This window comes from Neolamprologus multifasciatus, chromosome 19, assembly GCF_963576455.1.
Source record: "Neolamprologus multifasciatus chromosome 19, fNeoMul1.2, whole genome shotgun sequence".
Lineage (NCBI taxonomy): Eukaryota > Metazoa > Chordata > Actinopteri > Cichliformes > Cichlidae > Neolamprologus > Neolamprologus multifasciatus.
Window position 1 is genome coordinate 1840752 of NC_140457.1, and position 26447 is coordinate 1867198.

The window sequence follows — 26447 nt, forward strand, 5'->3', positions numbered from 1 at the left end:
TCCATTTGGAGAGCCTTATTTTCCTCTTGATCTCACACATTAAGGACCTTTCTATTCACCAGAGCAGGAAACGGGGGAGGAAAGTCAGGGCAGCGGAATGGATTAGCACACAGCTGTTGAGACCGGGCAGGTCAATGTTTTAAATCTCTGGGCCTGTCCGGTTAAATCTGCTGGCCTGTACTTCACAGATACTCGGGGATCTAAGAGGGATAAATAGCTCTGAGCAAGATGGTTGACAACATAAACCTCTGGTCTAAGAAGGGGTGAGGTCGTGCCCTGCTAAAAGTGCGCCTTTAGTTGCCAAGTTAGATAATCCTTAAACGTGGTTTAAAAACAACAGAGGCTACAAGGAAAGCATCCTAATAGGGAACAGCTGACTGCGTGAAAAACCTTCCTGCGCTTTTGAAATGCTTCAAAGTGTTTACGGCACATTAGGAATGAAATGTACTCCCCAAACGCTCCGCTGCAGGACCAGCACAGATCAGGTCCAGCACAGATCAGGACCAGCACAGATCAGGTCCAGCACAGATCAGGACCAGCACAGATCAGGACCAGCACAGATCAGGTCCAGCACAGATCAGGACCAGCACAGATCAGGTCCAGCACAGATCAGGACCAGCACAGATCAGGTCCAGCACAGATCAGGACCAGCACAGATCAGGTCCAGCACAGATCAGGTCCAGAACAGATCAGGTCCAGCACAGATCAGGTCCAGCACAGATCAGGTCCAGCACAGATCAGGTCCAGTGCTGACCTGCAGTGGACAGATGTGTCGGCTGTGTAGTGTGTGCAACGCTGAGGTAGGAGATGGAACTTTACCAGCTGTGCATGTCTGCCCAGAGTGCAGCCAGCCAATTATCCCTCTTAATTATCTATTGACGAGATGGAATTGATGTTTTTGGAGTGCTGATTGGATAATCAGGAATTTTGGCCACAGTTATTCTCCTTGGCTGGTCTCACTCATCTGTCCAATCTGGTCTCCTTGTTTCAGTAATTTGCTCAGTTGCACAACATATTCCTACTGAACAATAATTTATGATCGCAGCGAAAGGAGTGGGAGACGCCGCATTTTGCTACCGAGGTTAGCACGAGTGCACGCCGTGCAGTGCACGGGTTTAGCAAAACACATCGCCGGGCTTCTCTCCCAGAGGAGCCGTGTTTTCAGGAGCACCAAAGGCAACCTTTTCCGTTCTGCTCCTTCATTAACCTCCACCTTTATCTGCAGACGGGCCGATGCTTCTTACGGGGCTCCATTTCCAAACCGGCCTTGTTCCGAACAAAAGAACATAGCCGCATTAATTTCTGTCCCTTTTCTCTTTTCACATCAGCAACTCTTTTCCCCCCCGAGTCTGTTGGAGAGCTCGCTGGCACAGGACCAGGCAGGCACCGGGAACAGGAGAGCACAAGTCTGGAGTGACACTGATTGTGCCTCCTCTAATTAAACCCTACCTGACCCCGGTGTTGAGACATCATTAGTTCTCCGTCGTAATCATCGCAGAGCAGCAATTACATTCTGTTTGGCCCCATTTGCATTTCACGAGATTTCCTCGAACAATCAAAGATGGACTGGGAAAAGAGAAGATAAATAAAGCACAGAGTCCTAAAAAAGCAGCTGTGCTCGGTTTCACAACAGCGTACTGCAATGGAGCGTTGCAAAATATCACGGGAGCATTCAGATTAAAGGTTAAATATGTTGAGTCTTGGAGGCTGGGATTGTAGTCTGAGAGCATTCTCCCGCTGTGCATTAATGCTATCCTCATGTTCTCTGCAGGGACTGGAAGGTAAGCCTCTGAACCGCGAGAGTAAAACTCTGCCAGAAACCAGAAACAGGTTTATTGTAGAGAAGCCTGCCTCAGTTTGGTGACAAAGAGAAACTGAGACACCAGAAATAATCGCACTCCAGAACACTCTGCTGCAGTGGCACGCTTGCAAAAACTGCACTACATAGAAAAGACACACAGAGCAGTGCAGATAGAGCCATCTATGTAAGCATGTACTTCAGGTAAAGTGCACAAGGGCACATCCTCCATCTGTATTCTGGGTGACAGCAGCGCTGCGTCGGGGTAGAGTTTCTCTCCCTGAGATGCCATCTACACAGAAACAGTCGTACGTCACGGACATGAAGGAGCGCCGTCTGAAAGCTCACATGCACGTTCGAACACGCCGAAGGAGACTTTTTCCTACCGGCTCCTCTCGTGCTTCTGCCGTTACTAAATCTGACAACGGCAGCAGAGTAAGGTCGTTGTGTTAAGATGAGAATTATGCTGGCAAATACCCCAGGGGCCTCCCGCTTTCTAGGCAGCAGACGATCGGACGTGCGGTCTCATTTCCACGCCGCGGTAAATAGAAATGTTGTCATTAGAGTTCAGTTGACGGAACGGATGCAAAATAACACAGAAATATGTTTATGCAAAATATCTGCAGCAAAATAAGCACAAGAACATCAGCTCGTATTTAGAGCATCCACGAAACTTTGCTCATGACGCATTCGTGCAATAAACATCGCAGATTATTGTCAGTTCGCTGATCCTCACCATGCAACTCTACAACTTTATCCCCCCTGTGCCCCCCCCTCAAACCCATCTCCTCTCGAGTGTTTCTAATCTCTAGAAAGTCTGTGGAGAGACGCTGCTGTGAGACGCACTCTTCACTGTGACTCCAAACAAGATTATCTGACTGATACCAGGAGATGCATTCACTGTTTAGAGTTTGCAATAAAGCTTTATTATCGCATGACGGGGACACTGCAGAGCAGGGGTGTCAAACAAAAGGCCCGGGGACCACAACGGGCCCAGAAAAGTCTCCAATCCAGCCCCACAGGATGGCTTTGAAAAATGTGAAGGGCATAAATTTGAACATTTAGCTGCATTTTCATAAGTTGTACAGCTTTTCCTGCTGATAGAGACCTCACCACTGCCATTCCCAACTATTAAATAAACAAAAGTTTGCACTTTTCTCTAATTCTACATATTTATTTATTCCTGCTTTTAAACCAGGGGTGTCCTACTCCAGGCCTCGAGGGCCGGTGTCCTGCAGGTTTTAGATGTGTCCTTAATCCAACACAGCTGATTCACGTGGTTAAATGACCTCGTCAACATGTCTTGAAGTTCTCCAGAGGCCTGTGAATGAGCTAATCATCTGATTCAGGTGTGTTGACCCAGGGTGAGATCTAAAACCTGCAGGACTCCGGCCCTCGAGGCCTGGAGTTGCCCACCCCTGTATACAGAAAGGTGAATCTCACTGGTCCGGACCTCTTTAGATCAAAGATCAAAATATAATACATAAGTGGAAATATTTTCTGAATTTCAGGAGCGGGACCTCATTCACGCCCCTTCTGGCCTCAGGCTATATAACCAATACCTGCTGTTCTCGCTTTCATGCCCCCCTCCTCCTTTCTTCTCTTCTTCCTTTCATTCACTTCTCGTTAGTGCATGGGGATCTGCCCGGCCCGGGAGCCATTGCCAGTCCCCTACGAGGCCTTCCTCAACCCCCGGGCCTTGGACCGGTACCGGTCCGTGAGTCGTTTGGTACCGGGCCACAAGAGTTGAGGCTCAGGTGTGAAATGTACAGTTTTCAGGGTTTTTATCGGTTTTCAGCGTTATTTTGTTATTGTTTTTATCGTTTACTCGGTTTTCCTGGGTCTTTTCACGTGTGTTATGAATAAATTTTCTACGGTACTAGTTTTATTTTGTTGTATTTATCCGCGACGCCTTAAAGGCCGGTCCATGAAAATATTGTCGGGCATAAACCGGTCCGTGGAGCAAAAAAGGTTGGAGACCGCTGCCCTACGAGGCCTTCCCCAAACCGCAGCACCAGTACACAGTAGTCCCAGCTAATGAAACTAAAGTACTGCTACCCTCCACATCACCCCTGCAGAAGCTGCTCAGCCAGGAAAACCTGCGCCACGAAGCTCCCGGTGCAGTTTTCGTGCTGATGTTAGTGCCAGACAAGGTTTGGAGCTCTGCAGTTGAATGTTGCACACAATGCTCCTCCACATTCAGCGACTCGGTAACTTTATGTGGTCTGACACTTCGTGGCTCGCGTGCTGTGGCTTTTAAACACTTCTTCCTTCTCTCCTAGATATTCCACGAACTGACCTGTTACAGTACCGTGCTGGAATTCAGCGAGTTCTTTGGATGACCCGTCCCTTCGCCAACGCTTGTAAATGCAGACTGCATGGCCATGCGCTTGGTTTTATACACCTGTGGTCTGAAAACACCTGAGTTGAAAGAGCCGTGGTCCAAACCTTCAGTCATCCGTCGGTTTATTAATGTCTTTGTGTCCAAACAGTATCGGACCGTGGTGCCACAATCAGCTACAAATACTCATTGTCAGTTGTTTTGTTGGTTGGTCAGTAAATCAGAAGATCCTTTTGTTTTCATCACGCAGCTAATTACTGACAGTCTTGCTGGAAAAACAGGAAAGGCCCCTCGGGTGAGTCCAGGTGTATTTCTCCCTGCTGGTTATCGCTGCCCCATAAACCCGGCACAAGCAGAACCACCAACACGCCGTCGCTTTTATACAGGCTGTAATAACCTGAGAACGAGCGATTAGGAATCTTGATTGCTTTCATAACGCCTTAAGTTAGAAAAATGATAACAACAATAGATTATAAAAGTGCTATCACTCTGATCAGAGAGAGTAAAAAACGCTGAGTTAAAAACACTAATAAATCACACTCAGTTTGATGAGCGCTGCTATGAAAATTGTCTTTATATTTTCACTTGACTGGCCCACAATAAGCCATACAATAAAACCCACCTCTCTCTGAAATTGCAATTACTTTGTGAGGAAATGATTCATAAAGGAACAACGTGATAAGAACTGCTAACAGGTTATTTAAGCACGCGGCGTTCGTCGAGGATAAAAACTTAGCTCGCACCATCAGGAGAGAACAAAGTGCATTCTGGTCCAGATTCCACATTAAGGCAATTTAAAATATTCCAGACTGCCTAATTTAGGGGTCGGACTTCTGTGTAACTTAATTCGACAAGATTAATTATACAATTAAATCCAAACTTCTCTCAATTATGCGGAGAAATACTGCCTGCCTGCTCGGGCCGACCCTTCACCTTTGCTGAGGCGAGGTACCTGATAAGCATAATTTTCAACAGGAGCAGAAGAAATTGCTGCCTATTTTGTTGCCGCGCTCGACTCAGCACATTATAGTCCTTTAATTGCTGGCAGACTTCGTCGCCGTGCCCTTGACACGGGAAAGCAAAATGTTATGCTATTCGCCGGCACGTTAGAGAACGTGGGGAGCGCGCTGCTGATTGACAGGCCGATCCACTGAAACAAAAGACTTAATTGTGTCAGTTGATTCTGTAATTACAATCGGCAGTCTTGCCACTTCAGTTTCACCGATTCATCATCTGCGACGGGCAAATGCCCGATGACACAATACGGAGCTGGTATGGGAGAAGGGAGCGCCGTCTCCAAACAGGTGGACTCGGCCTGGTTGACCTGACTGAGGCTTAATGGGACGTTACTGCCCAGGCAGACTCTCTTTGAAAATCTAGTCCTCTGCTGTCCTTTTATTCACATTGTACCCTTTGCAGCTACACTAAAGGGTCACGGAGAAGCACGGCGTAGGGTCGCTGCTAACCTCCCGCCTGCCTTCCTTTTCATATTTATGTGGAGGCTACGAGCTTGAACCAGTAGGACAGACTTACAAAGAGCAGGTGGGCTCATCCTCCTTGACAAGAAGCCATTATCAGCACAGTTCTTGGAGCGAGAGAGCGAAACCACCAGGGATGGGTGTAAAACCTCAAAGACCTTCAAAATCCCACTTTCTCCCCTCACTCCCTCGCTCTCAATCCCTCCTTGTCATCATTTTATTTGCCCTCTGTCTGCTCTCTTCAGAGAAGGGGGGGAGGCGGGTGGGAAAGTGGGGTCTACTTGACCTTAATCTGCCCAGGAGTGAGTTTCAGAGAGATGACATGCAACCTCAGAGGTAAAGGGCAATTGTTTTTCCCCCTCTTCTGAGAGCCAATTTACAGACCCCGGGGAGTTTTTCCTGAAGCTGGGAACCATTTCAGGCTCTGCCATTGTTTTTGATTCACTCAGCTGAAAGGGGCTAAAAGAGCAGCCTGGCTTTTGCTTATTCTCGCTCTTCCCCCGCTCCATTTAATTCCATCCACGGCTCCTGTAACGGCGGTACACGGAGAGACGTCTGCGCCGCCGCCTAAGAGAACATGCTCCTGCTTCACACCGACGTCACAGACGCCTGACGAAACACTGATAAGTAAATAAGTCCAAAAGGTGAGATTCAGCCTGAGGAAATGATGATTGCCCGATTGATGGGCGCTCCGATCGGATCCGCCTCATTAGCTCAGACGCGAGTCGAACGAGGACGACGTACCGACAGAGGCCGCATCAGCATAACGTGCAGAAGGAAGTGCATCTACTTCCCCAGCTATAAACAAAACATCAGTTAAACTGCAAGGGTCCAATCAGCATGCAGCAGACAAATCTGAGGCTTGGATTTTCTCACGAACGCTCTGACAGAAGCGCTCGTATAGAAAAGTCAAGAAGTGCTGCATTTTTAACAATGTGTGAAGGCAGAGAAATTAGCCACCAGACGACTGTTTTGCTGAGCCAGTGCGAGCCATGAATTAATAATTCGGAGCCGAGTTATAAAGTTATTTGTTAACAGTAAATATTCTGTATGTGTCCCTGAGAGCATGACTTTTTAATAATTTGGGATTGTTAAACTTTAATGTTTAGCTCTATTCTGGAAACAATGGTGCTTAGGCGTAATTGATTCTTCTGGTACGGAGTAATTATGACGGCTGAAGCCTGATCCACTTGGCCCTGGGTGAGAGGGGGGAGCGAGGGAGGAGATTTGAAGGCGAGGTTTGGATATATCTGTTGGCAGACAGCCCGAGTGAACCAGAGGCAGGAAGCAGCACGGTGCTGGGAATAGCCACCAACCCTGAGCTATCGTCTAATCCCGACTCTCTTTTTTGGCCTGTTCCTTCCACATCTGCTGGTTTTGTTTGTCTAAACGTTCTGGGACTGCTAGACTCCATCCACGGTTCTTCCCGGGCCTGCTGCACGTGTCACTCTCCGTGACACCTCTCTGCCATCCGTGTCCCGAAAGCATCTCGCGTCTAGCACGTCACTGCGCCAAAGGCGGCAGGCAGTCGATCTCAGCAGGGGCGGCGTTTAATCCGTCAGGGCTCGGTGTTAATTACTCACACGTCCACGAGGCTCTGAAGTCAGGCCGAGTTGACGCGTCCTGGCGCTCCTCTTCAAAGGGGACGATCCCGCGACCGTGTTTGTCGAAGGCCCGTCGACTTGGCAGATATTAATATGCGATGTAATATGCTCGCAAACACATTTGGTAGTCGGGGGTCAGAGACGAGCGGGGTGAGAACAAACAGGCGGCGCAGTCCCTCAGGTGAAGGTCGACTGCCACTGATGGGGTTTCCCGCGGGTCAGCGACACGTACCGCTTCGCGGGAACCGCCAGGAGAAAAATGCCAATTGTCTCGTAGGTTGAGTGTTTATAGCAGACGCACAGTCATAGACGGGTCCCGTCTAGAAGCAGGCCCTGGTCACAGCTGCTCTCCCCTGCCTCGGGAGGAATTGCTTCCATTTGGCCTGTCACTTTGGCCAGAGCCACTGTGGCTTTTCTCATTTGTCAGCGAGCGGGGCGATCCTTTGGCTCTCATGGCTAATCTGCAGCCGCGGGCTACAGCACGCACACTCACTCTGTTTCTCATATATAGGCTTTGGTTCACAAGGGTCTTTTTACTCTCCGTATTCAGCAGGGGAAACAACAGCAACACGGAGACGTCAGCGCCATCGAGGACAGATGTGCAGCCTCTTGTGGATCACACAGATATTATGTAGAGTGATGACAGCATTATTTTCCCAGAACCTCTGCAAAATCCTTTTTCTGCTCACTTAGAGCTGCAAACAACACACAAAGGTAATTGGACACGGTTTTAGTAATTATCCCCCGACGGAGGCAAAAGCATTGCTTTCACTGTGACACCAGTCTGACTCGCTCAGTCTCTTACATGCACGAGCACTCAGTCAGCACTTGATTACAGGAAGGAATGACTCTCAGACAGGGATATGAAGGTCCAGATGAACATTCATATGTATGGAGCTCTTTCAGCTCAACTTTGTCTCGCTTGCCTTTATTACGCTCTAAAGAAATGTGGTGTAATTATGGCACAATAACCCAGCAATAGTAACACGTTAAAGCACAGAGAGAATGGAGAAGTCCAATTAAAGAGCTGTCACACAAGGCTTTGAGGGAAACGTGGCCAACGTGCTGTGCCAAGACCGATCCTATCATTAGAGGCTGGCGTGGCTTTGAGGTACAAATGCTTTCAAGTCTTTCTTTCAGCGAGCTTCCGCCACAGTCAACAGGTGATGGCTCTACTTGATTATTAGCCGCCTTAAGCCTACTAGTATCAATATGCAGCTACCTGTGAGATCTATATTAGAATGAAAATTTATTCCGATGATCAAAGGCAGTTCAACACCACTTTGTCTCTCGTGATAAAAACAAGCAAGTCAAGGCTTCCTTCTTTTAATGCTGAGAGACAAACCGAGCAGCTCCACGTGTGCTCGGCTGTCAGAGCAACGCCGCTTAGACGTACTTTAGAACTCAGGTACTAGATGTTTAGAATCATCCATCAACAGTTTATCCAAGTAAGGGTCACGTGGGCGGAGGGGTGGAGCCTAGGACACCCTGGACAGACTCCAGAGTCACTAATTAACCTAAAGAGTCTTTGGACTGTGGGAGGGAACCACGCAGACTCTCGGAGGACATGCAAACGCCACGCAGAAAGGCGACAGTGCTAACCCCCCTTGTCTATAACCGCACTACATTCACACGCTTAGTTTAGAGCCTGGACTGTCAAACATGCACTTTATTGAAAAATTCATTTTTTTATTCTCTAATTAAAAGTGCTGTTGCTTCCAGTTTGGATTCAGGAGACAGACACTATCTCTACTTTTAAGATTAGGCTTCAAACTTTCCTTTTTGCTAAAGCATATAGTTAGGGCTGGACCAGCTGACCCTGAATCCTCCCTTAGTTATGCTGCAATAGACGTAGGCTGCCGGGGGATTCCCATGATGCATTGAGTTTTTCCTTTCCAGTCACCTTTCTCACTCACTCTGTATTAACAGACCTCTCTGTATTGAATCATATCTGTTATTAACCTCTGTCTCTCTTCCACAGCATGTCTTTATCCTGTCTTCCTTCTCTCACCCCAACCAATCACAGCAGATGGCCCCGCCCCTCCCTGAGCCTGGTTCTGCCGGAGGTTTCTTCCTGTTAAAAGGGAGTTTTTCCTTCCCACTGTCGCCAAAGTGCTGCTCATAGGGGTCATATGATTGTTGGGTTTTTCTCTGTATGTATTATTGTAGTGTCGACCTTACAATATAAAGCGCCTTCAGGCGACTGTTGTTGTGATTTGGCGCCATTGGTCTTTACCTTTAACACCAAGTAGAATAAACCATATTATGCCGAGCACCACTCTGTTACAGAGCAGGCGTTCATCCCACAATTAAAATCATTAGTCTGCTCAACTTTCAACTGATTTTCAAGTGTTTTAGATTCTGATTAAATCATCAAATTCCTTATATACGTATATCCCCCCCCCCCCCCCCCCCCCCCCCCCCCCCCCCCCCCCCCCCCCCCCCCCCGCCTCACCAAAATTAAGCCTACTTGAACTCAAACTGGGCAGTGTATGAAGTAAACACAGGCCTAATTTGGACTTTAAACCCCCCACTGACTGTCCCCCCACCCCCCACTGAGTGTCTGACTTTTATCTCAATTTTTAGCATTCAAAGACAGACGTCCACATTCACGTCTACTGCTGAAGTCTGCGAGGCTGCAGAAGCGAGCAGCTCCAAGAAGGACAGGCTCCTTTACCGCAATAAGACGCCATTTCTGAGAGCGTCGTCTCTGAAGAAAAAAACGAACCAAAGATGGAGCGATCCTGTAACTAAGTAACCAGTATCCAGTTTGTCGTACACATTGATCAAAGTCTCATCTTTAATTTACAAATCATTGCAAAATATATTAGAGAAAACATCGTCTGAGTGACGGTCATAACTTTTTAAGTATTTCTGACAACCTTAATGTATTCCCAAGTTTAATTATTTCTTAATATTGACATTTCTAATTAAGCGGCATAATTGGAAAGCTTGTGCGCAGTGGCAATCATTTCGGCGGCCACTGAAAAATTAATATAAAAATTATTAATGAATAGTAGCGCTTTTAATTGCTGTGTACCCATATTCATAATTGCTGCAGCATCCTCCTTGAAATGACATGATGACAAATACGAGTGTCATGTCAGCGCTTTGCTTCTTCATCTCACACCTCAATCAAAGCTAATCCATTTCACCTAGCTATGAACACTGAAACAAATTAAAGCCCCATTTCATTTTCCACCTTCATTAATGCATCTTGTTTCCAAGGTTACAATCGTTTAGCAAGTGTGCAACAAACAAATTCAAAGAAGCACACGCTTTGATATTTGGAGAGGAAGACATGGATGGAGCTTACTGGGAAAACAAATCGGCACAGTCTTAATCCTCCCGGATCCAAAGTGTTCTGCACGTGTTTATCACCAAACAAAGCCTTTTTCATCTGAACAAACATTTTAATATTAGACTTCAGGAGCTTATGCCCACAGAATTATGTTCGTTTTTTAAACTTTGCCTTGCTAAAGCTAGACCGGTAAGCGGCTAGGAGTCTGTATGCGAGCGCTGACAGGAGGCAGCGTGAGCAGAGTGTCATTACGTTCGGTGTGTTTCCTCCTGCAGCGTGATGTGACAGTGCCAGACACAATGACCCAATTTGCCTGAGTGGCTCTGGGAAGGAGGACGGGGGGAGCTGCAATAGTAGGCTCCTGCATAAATACTGTACAAAGACTTCAGGCTCTTAGGTAACAATGCAATTTCCTGTATGTAATGCAGTCATGCAGACTGTTTACACACCGCACTTCCCTCTTTGCTCACACATAAAGGAAAAAATAATGAAGAGCCTAAAGAAATCCAGGGGATGGAGGTGGCTGGGGCAACGATGAGTCCTCCGACTAGCCTCTTTCGCATGCAAATCATATCTGAATTTCTCATTAGCATAAATGCATGAGCAGCTTTAAATGCTTTTAATTTTCAATCTCGCCAAGCAGAGGAGTAATTTGTCACTGTCAAGATGGGAGACTAAAAAGAGGAGGGGGGGCAGACCGGAGGGAGCCATGGACTCCACACTAAACTGGAATCACAGAAAATTTCTGATTTACTAATTGACTGATGTGCAGTTCAGTCGAGTTGCCTTGAAGGTGTAAATAATTCTGTGTATATTCAAATGGCAAAAATGAGAGAGTGTGGGGTGGATACGGAAAAGCACATTACATGATGCTTCTCCTCAGGCCATACTTTTCTCTGGAGATTCCAATTTCCAGCCTTTTACGTTTTCACTCTGTCTCTCTAAAGGGGTGCGAGTTTGCTGTTTTAGCACATAATCACAGATAATCAACTGGAAATTAAAAACAAAATGTCACATTTTTTACATCTCGCTGCCATTACAGAGAAAGAGGCTGCTCAAAGCTATTCATCAGCGAAGCACAAAACATTCCTGCAGCTTATCACATAAGCAGTTGTAAGTCATTTAAAATTTTATCTCCTTTCTTTCAAGATGTGCGATCAATTGACAGTGCACTCTGAAGTCTAAACCACTAATGCCTCGTTTTTTGAACAAAGCAGTTCAGATTCACACAGACCTTGTTAGCTAAATTTAGCTGTAGGTGAAAACAGGGGGAAAAGATTTAACAAGCTCCCCCATTTAAATGACTAAAACCAATTATGCAAACGTAATTAGTATTCCATAAGAAAACTAAAGGCATCTGCGGCGCGGGGCGAGCTGCTTACCTCCGCACCGGGTTTCCAGAACCGTGCTGCGGCTCGCCAAATGAATTCACTCACCTCATCAAGTGAGCGCCTGTCTCACACTTCGAGCTCCAGAAGCTTCAGAAATTTAGGAGACCCGATCATTATGGTTCCACCTTTATGTGTGCTGTGGGGAATTACTGCAAGATAAAAGAGACAGTGTTTTAAAAGCAGAGAGGAAGATGCTAAAAAGGTGTGACATAATAGTAATTTAAGGGTCTCTGATTTTTAGTGCTGCAGTTAAAAGTTATGGGCAAAAATTATTGACAGGACATCCCATAGCAACCGTACCAACCACACCATTGCCAAAGATGATACCACCTTTTTAATATTTGCTAAAAAGCTGCACAGAGAATAAAAACTTTATTTGGCTGAAAAAACAAACAAAACAAAAAACACAAAAAGGCAGAGGAAAGAGGAGCTGACAGAGTCCATCCATCCGTCATTCCGTCCGTCCATCCATCATCTGTCTGTCCATCTGTCCATCCATCGTCTGTCCGTCTGTCCATTCATCCATCCATCTGTCCATCCATCCATCTGTCTGTCCGTCCATTCATCCATCCATCCATCCATCGTCTGTCCGTCCATCCATCCATCCATCCATCGTCTGTCCGTCCATCCATCCATCCATCCATCCATCGTCTGTCCGTCCATCCATTCATCCATCCATCCATCCATCCATCCATCCATCGTCTGTCCGTCCATCCATTCATCCATTCATCCATCCATCCATCCATCCATCCATTCATCATCTGTCTGTCCATCTGTCCATTCATCCATCCATCCATCAGTCCATCCGTCCATCCATCTGTCCACCCACCGTCTGTCTGTCTGTCAGTCCATCCATCCATCCATTCATTGTCCGTCCGTCCGTCCATCCATCCATCATCTGTCTGTCCATCTGTCCATCCATCGTCTGTACGTCCGTCCATTCATCCATCCATCAGTCCATCCGTCCTAATGAAGTGTAACTAGCATTTTGACCGATTACAAGCTGTTACAGCAAAGTTAATGTTAACCTTTAAGTAATCAGTCTATGGCTGTATCCCAATTCAGGGTCTGCAGCCTTAAAGGCCGCATTTTAAGGCCGATTACGTCACATCGACGCGACGAAGGCTGTCCCAATTCGAAGGCTGCTCAAAATGTGGCCCTCAAATGCGTCCTTCATTTCCCTGAATTTTAAGGATGTGGCGGTGTAGACTTCGTGGCCCAACATATCCCAGAATGCATAGCGCGGCGGTGGGTGTGGATAATTTTGCCGGAAAAAAAAACGGCAGATGAGGGGCACCCGAAGAGTAAACTTTAAGTAAGTACTGAATATTATGTCACTTATTTATGTGCAAATGTTTAATAATGAAGAACATTAAAACATTCCTGTTGGCCACATGTCGGCAAAGTTATGTGACATTAGTGACGTTTGTACTAACTTGGTTTTAAAGCCTTTACTTTAAAATATACGCCGTTCAATAGCTGAGCTTAATCAGAGAATGATCAAAGCTCATGTAGAAACAAACAAACAAATGAACAAAAGATTTTCTCCTTCATTTCTGTCAAACAAAGCTGTATGAAACGTTTCTAGCTGTTAGTATCATGGTTGCTAGGCAACCTGGGCAGCGCAACGGAGGCTAGACCGTCCCATTTCACAAGCCTCGCACTTCCGGCCTTAGCGGTCTTTAAGTACGTGGCCCTTGAGGATCGTTGAGGCTGCAGACCCTGAATTGGGATACAGCCTATGACAGCCCTGAAGCTAGCAAACACTGTTTACTAGCTACATTAGCCAGTAGCTAGCAAACACTGTTTACTAGCTACATTAGCCAGTAGCTAGCAAACACTGTTTACTAGCTACATTAGCCAGTAGCTAGCAAACACTGTTTACTAGCTACATTAGCCAGTAGCTAGGGATGATCTCCAAAGTAATGCTACATGTAAAAATACGTTTAAAAAATAAACTGAAGTGACAACTTACATTTTTGCTGAGTTGCAGATGATTTTAATTGTGTAACTATGAAGCTATACATTTATATAAATTATTCTTTGATTTTTTTTAATCTCTGTCATGAACTAGGTTTTCTAAAGCTTGGGAACAGATCCCTGAAGAACATCTAGTTCCCTCTCAGACCAGCTTTATTAGAGCCCTGAAACTAACATCTATTCGTTGCGCAGTTAACTCAGATGAGACAATAAATGAGCCAAACGTCATTTGGTATTAGAGGTTTTAGCAACCAACAGCCCAAACGACGCATCAGCCGGTTCTCTAACCACATTATTACATTTCTGACACGGTTCCGCCCTAAAGGTGGAGCAGGCCCACAGGTAATGCAGGATTTTCTTATATAAGTAAGTAGTCGTGTCAAACCTGTTTGAGCCTTCCAGCTCCCTTCCAGCTGATAGTATCTAATTGTAGGTTTGTTATGCATTGTTGGTAAATCCAATTTGAAGTGAACTACACATGAGGGGCTACTTGTTCTGGCTGCAGCCCAACCTGCTTGTAAAGCAGCTGTGACAGTCCAGCAGCAGCTCAGGCGCGGCAGGAAAAAGCTTGGTTTTCTTCAGGCTCACACTGCCCTCCAGTGCCGACAGAGGGAATTTCAAGAGAAATGTGAACCAATTTCATGCAAAATATGGAAAAACATTATGAAAGAAATTATTAAAATGCCAAAAAAACAGAACAATCACCAATATTTCGCCACAGATACGATTTAAATGCATAAAATATTTATTTACTCCCACCCAAACTCTGGATTTCATTTATATAAATGAATGCAAAACATTATTGTTGTTTTGTTGATTGTGCATATAAACAACCCGTTTTTAACATGTATTTGACCCATTTATGTTACTGATGAACCTGCTTTGATTCATGTGGAAGTAACACAGCAGTGACGTCCTTTGGTTCATGCTCTTACACAACGTTACAGGTTGCTCTGACACGACAAAAACACGAGCAGCAACTGGCGATATCGGCAAGGAAGAACTCCATTTCAGCAGGATAAGACTTCCAATGGAACCAGGCCCACCATCTACAGCAGGTGAACTCCAGGCCTCGAAGGCTGGTGTCCTGCAGGTTTTAGATGTGTCCTTGATCCAGCACAGCTGATTTAAATTGCTAAATGACCTCCTCAACGTGTCTTGAAGTTCTCCAGAGGCCTGCTAATGAACTGATCATTTGTGCCAGGTGTGCTGATCCAGGGTGAGATCTAAAACCTGCAGGACACCGGTCCACGAGGCCTGGAGGTCCCCACTCCTGATCTACAGGGACAGGCTGGGTACAGGAGACACACCTCCAGACATGCATTGGTATATCTATAAATGTACCAGATAATTTGACTTTGATTTGAGCTTTTCTCAGCACATGTCCACATGCTGGTGCTGTTTGCAGTTTTAAGTGGACCACACTACACTGTAACTTGTAAGCTGTGTTTATTGATGCAGTATATGTGTACTGTATTGTATTTCATCTGTTTCATAACATTTTATGTAGAATGATAAAATGTCCCCTCATTTCACGCGTTAAAAGTTGTATTCAATTCAGTTTTATTTACACAGCGCCAAATCACAAGAACAGTCGCCTCATGGTGCTTTATACTGTAAGGTCGACCCTACAATAATACATACAGAGAAAAACCCAACAATCATATAACCCCCTATGAGCAAGCACTTTGGTGACAGTGGGAAGGAAAAACTCCCTTTTAACAGGAAGAAACCTCCAGCAGAACCAGGCTCAGGGAGGGGCGGGGCCATCTGCTGCGAGTGGTTGGTAAATTATCATCAGCTCATTCAGGTTGTTCCCACCATGTAGACGCATTTCCTCTTCCTGTTATTGCAATTCTGATTACAGTGGTCACTACAGTTTAGCAAAGGCCGTGTTTACCCAGGGGTGTCAAACATGTGGTCAGGGGGCCTGAACCAGCTCACCGAGGGTTTCATGTTGGCCCCCTTGGATTCCTTTAGTTATTCAGTAATGATTCCAGTCCTTAAAAAATGCATTTGTAGTTACTTTGTAATGATGACAAAAGTATAAAAGATGGATGAAGCCACCAAGATGTCACCGACTGTGACACAAGAAGGGAGGGACAGATCTGACACCAAAAGCTCTAGGCACTGGTTAATCCTTCTTTATGACTCAATTATTGACCAGAATTTATAAAATTAACTTCATGTTTTATTCAGTAAGACAGGAAACTAACGACTGACCCAGTAAAGTCATTGGCGAGAGAGCCGTGACCCGTTTAGCCACAAATCTTTAGATTCCTACAAGTCTTCTTGGAACCAGGGGAGGCGCCCCCTGGTGGTCATCAGAAAGAATACAGATTCAGTGACTGGGAAACCTGTGAATGTTGTAAAAGGATACTTCATTAAATGACAACAGTAACTCACCAAGTACAATACCTTCTGTTGTAGGGGGGGGGGGGGTATTTTTTAATTGCTCTTATGGTTTCAGCTTCAGTGATGTGGAGAAGTCTTCAGTCAACCCTCATTTCTTCACATTTTGGTAGACAAATCTGAAATACCTGCAGTGATTTACTGAAACATGGGAAAACATGCATGACGTTTGTGCATCTCTAACAGGTTTGAAATATTCTATGACCACCTTTATTCTTCAGCGCAGCCTGAACCGTCTTAGGTAGATTTCTTTAAGCAGTCATCTTGAATAGTTGAAGGATAATCTCAAGCTCCTCTCTGGATGTACACTGCTTTTCCATTCCGTGTTTTCCTGTTCGGAAATGTTTTTACTGCACCAGCAGTGTGTTTGGGATCATTGCTACGCTGTCCAGGGGTTACCTGCATGGTGGATCACAATCTGCTGGTACTTTTATGGATTCATAATTTCATCAACTTTGACAAAGCCCCTCAAACCACAGAAGCAAATTCTATGTTTCCTGTAAGTCGAGTCCAGTCAAAATTATTTCTGTGGCACATTTTAAATGACCTATGTTGACCAAAATATACACTATACATACATAATGGTCACTACATCAACAATAAAACTCAAATAAAACAAGTATAAAGACTGCGTTTGCATAATAACAGCCAAGACAGTCCACTCAGCGAGTGTTTTAAAGTGAGTGAAAGACTGGAGAGCTCTGATGTGAACAGGTAAGATTGGGAGCCACCACTGAAAAGGTTCGATCACCTCTGCTTTCAAGCCCGGATCTACAAATATCAAAGAGCAGCCAGTTCGCAGACCTCAGGCTCGGGTAGGATCGTCGGGTTGTCAGGTAAAGGAGCACCAAACTGTGGAGACTCTTAAAAACAAGTCAGAAAATTTAAACTGGATCCTGACCACAGATTATTTATATGACATTAAAATTATACACACACTGCATCAGTGTTTTTTTAATACTCGTGAATACAAACAGTTACTTTGTTTAATAACAATATTAACATGGAAAAACTCTTGATAATGTTTAATAATATAAAAAGATGGTAAATTGTCATAAATATATTCAACACTTCCTGTTATATTGAGAATTAAGTTTGTAGGTTGTTCAGTAATAACTGAATGATGATGGAATCTGAAGGTGATGGAAATTTAGATGTTTATATGAGCCTAAAATAATAACACGGGTTTCCTGTAAGGCCGGGGTGGGGACCTCCACAGGTCTCTTTCAGGTTTTAGATGCGTCCTTAATCCAACACCTCTGATTCAAATGGTTAAATGACCTCCTCAACATATCCTCAAGTTCTCCTGAGGCCTGCTAATGAACTAATCCAATTTGTGTTGACCAGGGTTTTATCTAAAACCTGCAGGACTGTTCCCCACCACTGCTCTAAAGGTCATAGATTTAGTGCTATTACAGCAGTGTCCACAAGATGGCAGTGTAGCTCCATGGCAGATTAACCAGAAGGCTGGCGCCCTTCCCCATCACCACAGAAACACATTCAAAACACCAGATCAGTTTCAGACATAAAATATTTTATTTGAAGCACTTCGTTCTGATATACATTATCCCACAGCTCGTTTCTTAGCCCGCTCCAAATGCCATGAACAGGAAGCCGTTGCCTTGCGTTGCATTAATTCACCGACCATCACAGCAGCAGATTCAAAACTACCAACCCCCCCCACATAAATTCACAAAATCTACAGATTCCAGCGTCCAAATATCAAGACCACATCCATTTTTGTCTGAGTCGCACTGATTGCTCAGAGACACTTCTACAAACATTATCAAAAGCAGTTTGATTTTAGGATTATATCAGCACTAGCTTCCGTACAAAACGCCCACTGTGTCACTGAAGCAACCACGAATGCTGTAAAATGTCCAAAAGAAGAGTAGCGTGATGCAAGAACAACATGGCTTATTAGCGTTGGTGCAGAATCATCAGGATCTCTTTTTTACTAGACTGACTGAAGGCAATGTAGTGTCAGATCTGACCTTTGACCTGAAAGCTAAGCATGAATTAAAGTAATCAGCTGGCATGTGAATACAAACTTGTAGCAGAGGGTCTTTGTGCACGGGGAGTAACCTGCATCCTTAAACTTTCCTGAACCTGCCTGTGAGCAGCAAACCACAGGCCTGCGTCCTGTGCAGAAACGCTATTGCTTTAGGTTTTTCCTGCAGTGACAAAAGTAGTGAAAACCTTTAAAAAATAAAAACAAAACAAAAAAATAAAAGTTAGTGTGTTGGTTTTAATAGAGCCTGACGGGGTAGTTATCTTTGGCTAAATGTAGAGTATGCACCATATGCAAAATAGACAATTCATTTATACATATTTGATCATAATGACTTCGATTTCTGATTTATAAATATAAAGCTTCAGCTTTAGTGTGGCGGGGACCTTATTGGGGTGGTTTCGAAGACTTGGTGTTTGAAGAGAACTGCACTTCTTCCAGATTCCACTCACAATACCTACAAACAGCATTACAGCAGAAGCACTCGTTGCATAGGACCTGTGTGTGTCGTTCATAAAGCGCACTAGAACAGCTTCCAGCTTCCATCAATAAAACACTCGCTTATGTTACCAGTCACAGGTCAGCTAGTTAATACAGTAATATCTAAAACTACAAAAAAGTCACCAAACAAAATATTAGCGCACAAATGAATCACTTTCATCGTGTCGTTATCTGCAGAAACTAATATCGTTGCATTCGTTCAACATTAAAAAAAGGTTGTTTTTAAGGCTCGACCCTGCAGATGCATTACTGCGCCATGCAAATACACACATTCGATTGCAAGCAGGCAATGAGACACTGAGATAGGAAGCTGACATTGAAGAGTGTACATAAGGTCTTCTGCTTATTGCAGGCTTACTATGACACATTTATTGTGTTATTCTCTCTCTCACCCACACACACACACACACACATGCACAGACACGCTACGCAACTCTTTCAGGCTTTTCGGGCAAAGTGAGAACAAACGGAAAAAGAACGCCTTTCGCCTCCAGAGGTGCCCTCAGCGTCTCCTCGACAAAGTAGGCGTTCTCCTCCTCCACTACAAACTGGAGAGTCTGGCTTTTGTTCACGCAGTAGATGCAGTTCCCGATGACGGCACACCTGAAGGGCAGGTGACTCCCGAGCCTCTGCGACATGCAGTCGTGCCACATTTTCACGATGGTGTTGTACTTGAAGACGTTGATGCCCTGCTCACGGCTGACGTCAAAGCGGTAGATGAAGCTTTTCAGCGCCACCATGTCGGTGGACTTCTTCCTGCTGTTGTTGTAGGGGCACTCCTGCCACTCGTCTCTCTTAGGGTCGTACTTGAGGAGGCGGTAGAAAAGAGAGCCGCCCGATACGTAAATTTCTCCACTGCAGGTGGTCGCCTCGTGGGCCACTGCAAAGGCTCCCTTGGGCAAGGGGGCTACTGTCGTCCAGCGGTCCATTCGAGGGTCGTACTTTTCCACCGTAAACAAACATTCCCCTCCAATGGCATACAGATAGCCATCCATAGATAGGAGCTTCAGCTGGGCACGCGCCTGGTTCAGAGGTCTGACCTCGGCCCAGCGGTTGGTTATAGGGTTGTAACAGAAGACCTTGTCTGAAACCTTGCCTTTGTCCCCGTAGCCCTTTATTCCCCCGGCCACAAACAGGTAGTTATACATGGTGCAGATCCCACAGCCTTTAGTGTTTACGTCCTCGGGCATGGCAGTCAAAGGTCTCCAGTCATTTGCCGTCTCGTTAAAGTGGTAAATCATATGGTTCTCCTCCAAAGACCCCACCGACAAGGGGCTCTGTGGCCGGCTGCCACAGCGACTCGGCGGCCGGCTCCCAACTCGGTCGAACACGTCGTTTATCTCTGCAACCATCAGCGTCTTCCTCCCCTCCATTCTCTTCTTCAGAATCAGATCCCTCTCGGATCCCGTCAAACGCCCGTACGCGGCGGGGTCTTTGAGGACCTGGAGGAAGTTGTCGCTCATGAATCCGTAGGCGGTCTCCTTCAGTTCACTCAGCCGCTGCTTCTTGGCGATGGTGAGGATCTCGTAGCAGTTCTCCGCCGTGATTTGTTCAGACATGGAGTCCATAGCTGCCTGGACGGCACAGGGGATCTGCAGGATTTTAGCCCCCGTGATGACATCGACTACATTGTCTTTGCTAACACTGATGTTTGAAGTGTAAACGTAGTCTATCAACGTGGACAAAGTCTTATAACTGATACCCTTCACTTTCAGGATGTTGCGTGACAGCCGTGCTTTGAAGTAGTCACTCTTCTCAGCTAGGACGGACCTGTGAGCGTTGATCGTCTGCCCGCCTACCTCGATGACTAAGTCGGGCTCACTTTGTGTGCTTCCAGCTTCCTGGCTGCCGCCCCTGTGCGCCAGGATTGATTTTAGAGCCGGCTGATCGGCTTCCCGTTGGGCCTGGCTGGGCAGGTGTATGGAGGCATCTGCACTGTAGGACACTTTAGCTCGGGCGCCGTTGGGGATTTCGCCACCTGCACAGTTTTGCCGCATGCCAGCAATGTGATTGGAGCCAGTGTGAGGTGGGGCTTCTGGGATTTCCTTGTCACCTGAAAGGTAAAACCGATCAGCACTCGAGATGTACGAGCTGCCACCTTTCTGGTTGTCAGTGTGGTTGTTCTCCATCAGGCTTCCATCCAGCAGGTATTCCTTTTCAAACCCTGGAGGAGGGCTGAAGCCGGGCTCATCTTGCAGGAATCCCTGGACGAACCCTGGACATAAATTCCTGTTTTTGTCAGTAAGCGTGATAAAGTCCGAGTTCGCCGTGTGGAGGATGGCGTCAGCCTCCACAGTGACAGCCCCTCCTCCCTGCCTGTGGCCCTCAGTCATCTCAATGTACTCACTGGTGATGGGAGACGGCGTCCTCACTGATCATGCTAAGCTGTGAGGGGATTCCTCTCTCTTCACCTACAGTTGGAGAAAACAAAGAGGGAATTTAACCAACATCCAGTGGACTAGAACAAAAAGAACCCGTCTGGAAGCTGCAAAGACCTCCTCGCGCTCTAAGGGGCGCCCTTTCTCTAATGTCTTGAAAACATTTGAAGGAAAAAGACTTTTTGCTGCCAGTAATGATTTGCCATCACGCACAGCCTTTGACCAACATCTGCAGCTCAACAAAGAAACAAGTAATCCCGACATGCAGCTTCTGCAAACTGCCTGACCCACTGCAATAATCAGCCTGTCCTCTCTATGTGGTAATCTGTACACGTGCAGAACGCATGCGCATATGGTGGCACTCCGATGGAATAATGTTTAATAGGAAGGAAAACGGGTATTTTTGGAATTGTGTCCAAAACTCCCGTTTGTTTCCTTCAAGGATAACGTCGCTCGAACGAGCCACAGCTGCTCATTCATTAGAACTGAGTCGGATTTAAAGCGTTTTCGTGTAATTGCAACACAATGTGAAACCAAAGCGTGGATTTTTGCGCGTTCGCGGTAAACTGCGACCTACCTTCGTTTTCTGTGATCAACAGCTCGACACCAGCGCTTTCCCTGCTCGTCCCTGCACAAAGCTCAGTTACGTAAGACAGTCCCGATGAAGCGGCGAGCCTGAGCTCCGCGGGACGAGTTCACCTCACGGTCGATTCCGATTCACGGTCACCTTCTTCTCTACCTCCGGACACTCCGGGCTGCCGTTTCATCCGCTCATCCTGTAAAATGTGCCGGAGCTCCGCGGCGGAGGCGAGGCAGGGGGACGATCAAACAGTCATCTCAAGTCACACCTCCTTCAGATCAGCCGTGGACGTGTAATTTCCTCCGGTGGAAAGTGCGGAGAGCCGACGCGCGCGTCCAAGCTGGAGCAGAGGACCGCGGTGATAGGCTCCCACCTCCACGAGCACTCCGGATGTTGATTTTTGTTGTCTTTATTCATTTGTGGAACAGCTGGCAGGAGCGAGGTGGTTATTATTGACCCAGACCACGCCCTCATCGGTCGGCGTTAACCCCACACTCAACGGCGCGTGCCTCCATCTGCTGTGCGCGCGCTGGACGCAGCATTCCTGCACATGATCCGTGTGAGGGGGGACCGCGGGGGTCAGATATAAGTCCATGTGCATGTAACATCTGTAAGCTCATATAAGGATCCCCCCCAATACTAAAAAGACCGCTTCAGTACAAATCATATGTGATAATACAGAAATAATGAGATCTGCGAAAACTTTGCACAGTGGGTACAACCTGCAGAGGGTCAGCCGTGACGTCACCACACTTAGACGTATGGTTCTGGACGGCTGGGCTCATCCCGGGTAGCCAAAGCAGCATCAGTCCACATCAGATGCAGCTCACAGCTGAGCGTCTTTAAAACTAAAACACTGAAAATATATTTAAAGCAATCACCACCCTGTCAACGTGACCGCTAACATCAAAAAATGTGAAAACAAATCCAAGAGGCTTTCGCTGCATGAGATACAGAACAGATTTATTACACTGTTTATGGCACATCTGCCCCAAATCAACAGTAATTTGGTAATTTGGTAATTACCAAAGTCATGTTTCTGTTTGGGCTAATCCACCAGTGTGCACAAGCTCTCTAATCAAAATGATTTTTAATGCTAGAACATATTTATTGCTTTATATTTATTGCAGAAAAAATGACATTATTTTTTGACTAGGAGGCCAAACTACAGTTATTCATTTGCAATCCTGAACAGAAAGATGAATTTGAGCGATTGAACGTTCCCACTCAAAGCCTGCAGCGTGCACGAGGCAGAATCTATACAGGCAGGTGAATGAGCCACGACAGAGCTCTGTCAGTCTCATTACATTTATGTAACAGTTTACAACTGATCTGAAGGTGCTTCACACTGCGAGGCAAAGACTCAGAGATAACTGTGTGTTTGAAGATGTTTCAGTTACAAGCTTTTAACAGGGAGAAAGAAGCTTTTACTTCTTCCTGAACAGGCTTTTATATTGGTCACTAAAGCGCTGCACTTTCACAGTATTCTTTGAATATCTTCCATCTTTGCTCATCTATAAAGGACTTTTTAGTCAAACCGTATAATATTTCATGTTTTTGTTTAAAAGAGGACAGCCTGACAGAGCAGCAGCAGCGTGGGTCTGTGACCTCTCCTCCACGGAGGCTGCGTGTCTTAACAACTGACCTTCAGATATAAAAATAGACAGGAGCCACGGCGGGGGCATCAAACAAATATCAACCCTGTGAGATTAGAGGGCATTCAGCTGGGAGCTTTAATGCCAGATATTTCCAGAACAAAGCCTCGCCGAGGACTGATACGAGCACATGAAATGAGCGTCTCCATGGAAACCTCAGGGTCAGACGGAAAACAAAAGACTTCCCGTTGCAGAGCTGTCAGACAGCCTGATAACTGGGTTACTTACAGTGAGATCATCTGTGTTTGACTTCTGGTTAATGCAACATTCTGTAGGTGCAGAGTATAAGACAGGAAACTCAGATCAGTGTTAGCAATCAGGAGCTGAGGATTGTGGGAACACGTCCAAATGTCTATTTTTGTTAGAGCTCATAGTGAAACCTGGTTGTGCAACGGTGGACGTGGGTGTTATGAGAGAAAGTGCCTTGACCCTCTCTGCTCTGCAGCAGGAGAAATCCCGGAAGAGCTGCATCAGGCTCAGTTCCTGCCGCCCCTCAGGCACATTGCTAGTCCCGGCATGTCCCGATGGCTGCACACAATCACAGCGCAGTGCGAGGTTAGAGTCGAGCACAGAGGCACGCCGACACCCTTCGGCCCTCTGATCGCCTCCCAGTCGTCTTGCACACTGTTTGTCTTCACCACCGCCTGTGTGTTAGTGTGCTCCTCTGTAAACCTTAAGTGACAAATCTCCACCAAACTTCAAACAAAGGAAAAAAGTTTACTCAATAAATCAATGTTTATAGATTTGTTAATAAACATAAGTACATAAAAGGCACGAGAAAAGTATAAATCTTTTATATATATTTTCTTAAAACATTGTTATGCCAGAAAATAAAAGTGAATTAGGGTAAAAAACAAAAAGAAGAAAATCTGTCGTGTTGGCAGCAAGTCCTTCCTCCCTTTACAAACAGACACCTGGCCAGCAGGGATCCTCATCAGGCCTTCACAAACTCATTTATTCATCTGGAGTTCACCTTTTTAAAAATCCCTTTTCTCTGTTAACATAATAGTCTGAGCATCAGAGATGATACACGAGGAAATCACACACACACACACACACACACAATCCTGAGCCGTCACACTTACAAAGTCCAACTCTGATCTAACCACTGTCCAAAGCCCAGCTCTAACCTCACAACAAACGTTCACGTGACAGCAGATACCTCGCCGCTTGTTATCTCCTCATTTCCTTTCAACACTGATTTAAATACTGCAGATCCAGATGTTGGACCTGAAACACTGAAATGTGTTAGCTAGGTTACAGAGCAACGTCCAACACTCGGTAGCAACAGGTCCGTCCTCACTACGACCTTCGACCGTCGGTAGCCGTCATTTCCTCCTGGTTTTTCGGATCTTTGTCCCGTTCCGGTTTAAATAAGACACTTAGTTGCTTTGATTGATCCCAAATATTCTGTCAAGTGTTAACAGTCGACCTTGATGTCTGCAGATTCACCTGAGGAAAACAAAAAGGTACATGTAAGGTTTTCTATACTTCATGTAGACATTACCTGCTGCTCACTAATGCTAACCTCCCACCTTGGTGCTGGAGTCACATGTTGAGTAAGGGGATCTGCCAGATCATGATGGTAGAGGTGGTGTCCTCATGGCGAGACTGCTTGGTCTTCTTGTTGACCCTGCGGTGTCCCAGACCTCCAGAGACCACCAAGAGCGAGCTGACGTCCACCTTACTTGAGCGGCGGCCTCTCTGGTGATGGGCCGGGTCGTGGAGCACATCATAAAGGGCCCCGTCCTCAGGCCCGTGCTCCAACGAACCCTGGGATGGAGCCAGCGAGCCACAGGACGAGGAGGACAGGGAGTCCTGGAGAGCCATGGCAGTGCAGCCCGCCTCTCCCAGCCACACCCCTCGTCCCTGCGAGGGGGTCGGGGCTGAGTCTGATGGAGGCTGGGTGCTCTCCACATCCTTTGACTCTGCAGGCTGCAGTGGGCCTGACGGCTGGTTGCACACTGCAGCGGCGGCGGTGAGGAACTTCACCGGTCCGCTGTGAGCATGTAAGGACACCATGCCCCGACCTAAGAACGGCACGAACATTCAAAGTTAATGTCAGACTTGAACCTGGACATGTTTATCATAGATGCAGGTACACTATGAACCTGAGTGACACCCCGTTCTAAATGTGATGTCAAACCAACCTTTGTAGCTGTAACAGCTTCAACTCTTCTATGAAGGCTTTCCACAAGTTTAGGGAGTGTTTATGGGATTTTTAAAAATGTCTAATTCATCTGAAAGTTGTTCTATCAGGACTCTGTGCAGGCCAGACAAATTCATCCACACCAAACTCGTCCATGTCTTCATGGACCTCGTTTTGTGCACTGGTGCAGTCGCGTCAGCACAGGAAGGGGCCATCCCCAAACTGCTCCCACAGAGTTGGGAGGATGCAGTTGTCCAAAGTGTCTTTGTATGCTGGAGCATTGAGGGTTCCTTTCACTGGATCGAAGGGGCGGAGCCCCACTCCTAGAAAAACAACCCCCCCCCCCCCCTCCACCAAACTTTACACTTGGCACAGTGCAGTCAGACGAGTACCGTTGCCCTGGCAACCCTCAAACACAGACTCAACCATTGGGTTGTCAGATGGAGAAGCGTGATTCGTCACTCCAGAGAAAAACGTCTCCTCCGCTCTGGAATCCAACGCTTGACTCCACTGCATCCGATGCAAGTCTTGGTCACCATGGAAACACTGTTCCTGAGCTAATCTGAAGGAACTTCGGAGGTCTGCAGCATTCCCAATCTCTTCCACTCCGTTATAATCCCACTAACAGCTGACTGTGGAACATTTAATGGTGAGGAAAGTTTATGACTGGAGCCACACCCAGTTCCACACCTTGGCTCAGGCGATTAGAGGATCATCAGGGGGTCCTTTTGTCCCTCTGTGGGGGGAAACTCCCACTAGGTTTATATCTGGGACTCTCCACCATTTGACCTTAGAACTGAAGAAGCTTCTCGGATGAAGGTGAAACGTCTTCAAGCAACTTAAAGAAGTCCAGACGCTTTTCTTTGCA

At 46.3% G+C, this 26447-nt stretch overlaps 3 protein-coding genes across 9 annotated transcripts in view; all 3 read right to left on the minus strand.

Annotated features, from left to right (window-relative positions):
• LOC146495656 (AT-rich interactive domain-containing protein 1B-like) overlaps positions 1-17355 on the minus strand; it is a 199391-nt gene extending 182036 nt beyond the window's left edge. The window contains exons 1-2 of the mRNA XM_085143727.1: positions 14279-17355; positions 11959-12062 (exon numbers count right to left, since the gene is read on the minus strand). The gene's annotated coding sequence lies outside the window, so the exon portion shown is untranslated. The remainder of the gene's footprint in view (positions 1-11958; positions 12063-14278) is intronic.
• A 467-nt stretch (positions 17356-17822) lies between these two features.
• kbtbd11 (kelch repeat and BTB (POZ) domain containing 11) lies at positions 17823-22205 on the minus strand. Of its 4 annotated transcripts, none has more exons than XM_085143745.1 (2): positions 21769-22205; positions 17823-21222 (listed from the first exon to the last, which is right to left on the minus strand). In XM_085143745.1, exon 2 carries the CDS (start codon positions 21148-21150, stop codon positions 19243-19245), a length of 1908 nt encoding a protein of 635 aa, XP_084999871.1. In that variant the 5' UTR covers positions 21151-21222; positions 21769-22205; the 3' UTR covers positions 17823-19242. The 4 variants fall into 4 exon arrangements, with proteins under 4 accessions (XP_084999871.1, XP_084999872.1, XP_084999869.1 ...); XM_085143746.1 differs by having other exon boundaries at positions 17823-21220; positions 21763-22205; XM_085143743.1 differs by having other exon boundaries at positions 17823-21228; positions 21773-22204.
• A 1954-nt stretch (positions 22206-24159) lies between these two features.
• arhgef10 (Rho guanine nucleotide exchange factor (GEF) 10) overlaps positions 24160-26447 on the minus strand; it is a 53367-nt gene continuing 51079 nt past the window's right edge. For 3 of the 4 annotated variants that reach the window (XM_085143740.1, XM_085143741.1, XM_085143738.1), the window contains 2 exons: positions 24966-25460; positions 24160-24882 (listed from right to left, as the gene is read on the minus strand). In XM_085143740.1, coding sequence (XP_084999866.1) covers positions 24979-25460 — 482 coding nt within the window. In that variant the 3' untranslated portion in view covers positions 24160-24882; positions 24966-24978. Of the gene's footprint in view, positions 24883-24958; positions 25461-26447 lie in introns of all 4 variants that reach the window. The other variant, XM_085143739.1, reaches the window with a different exon arrangement.

Excerpts from the sequence above, each read along its gene's own strand:
- kbtbd11 (XM_085143745.1), bottom strand. The coding sequence starts at position 21,150 with ATGACTGAGGGCCACAGGCAGGGAGGAGGGGCTGTCACTGTGGAGGCT.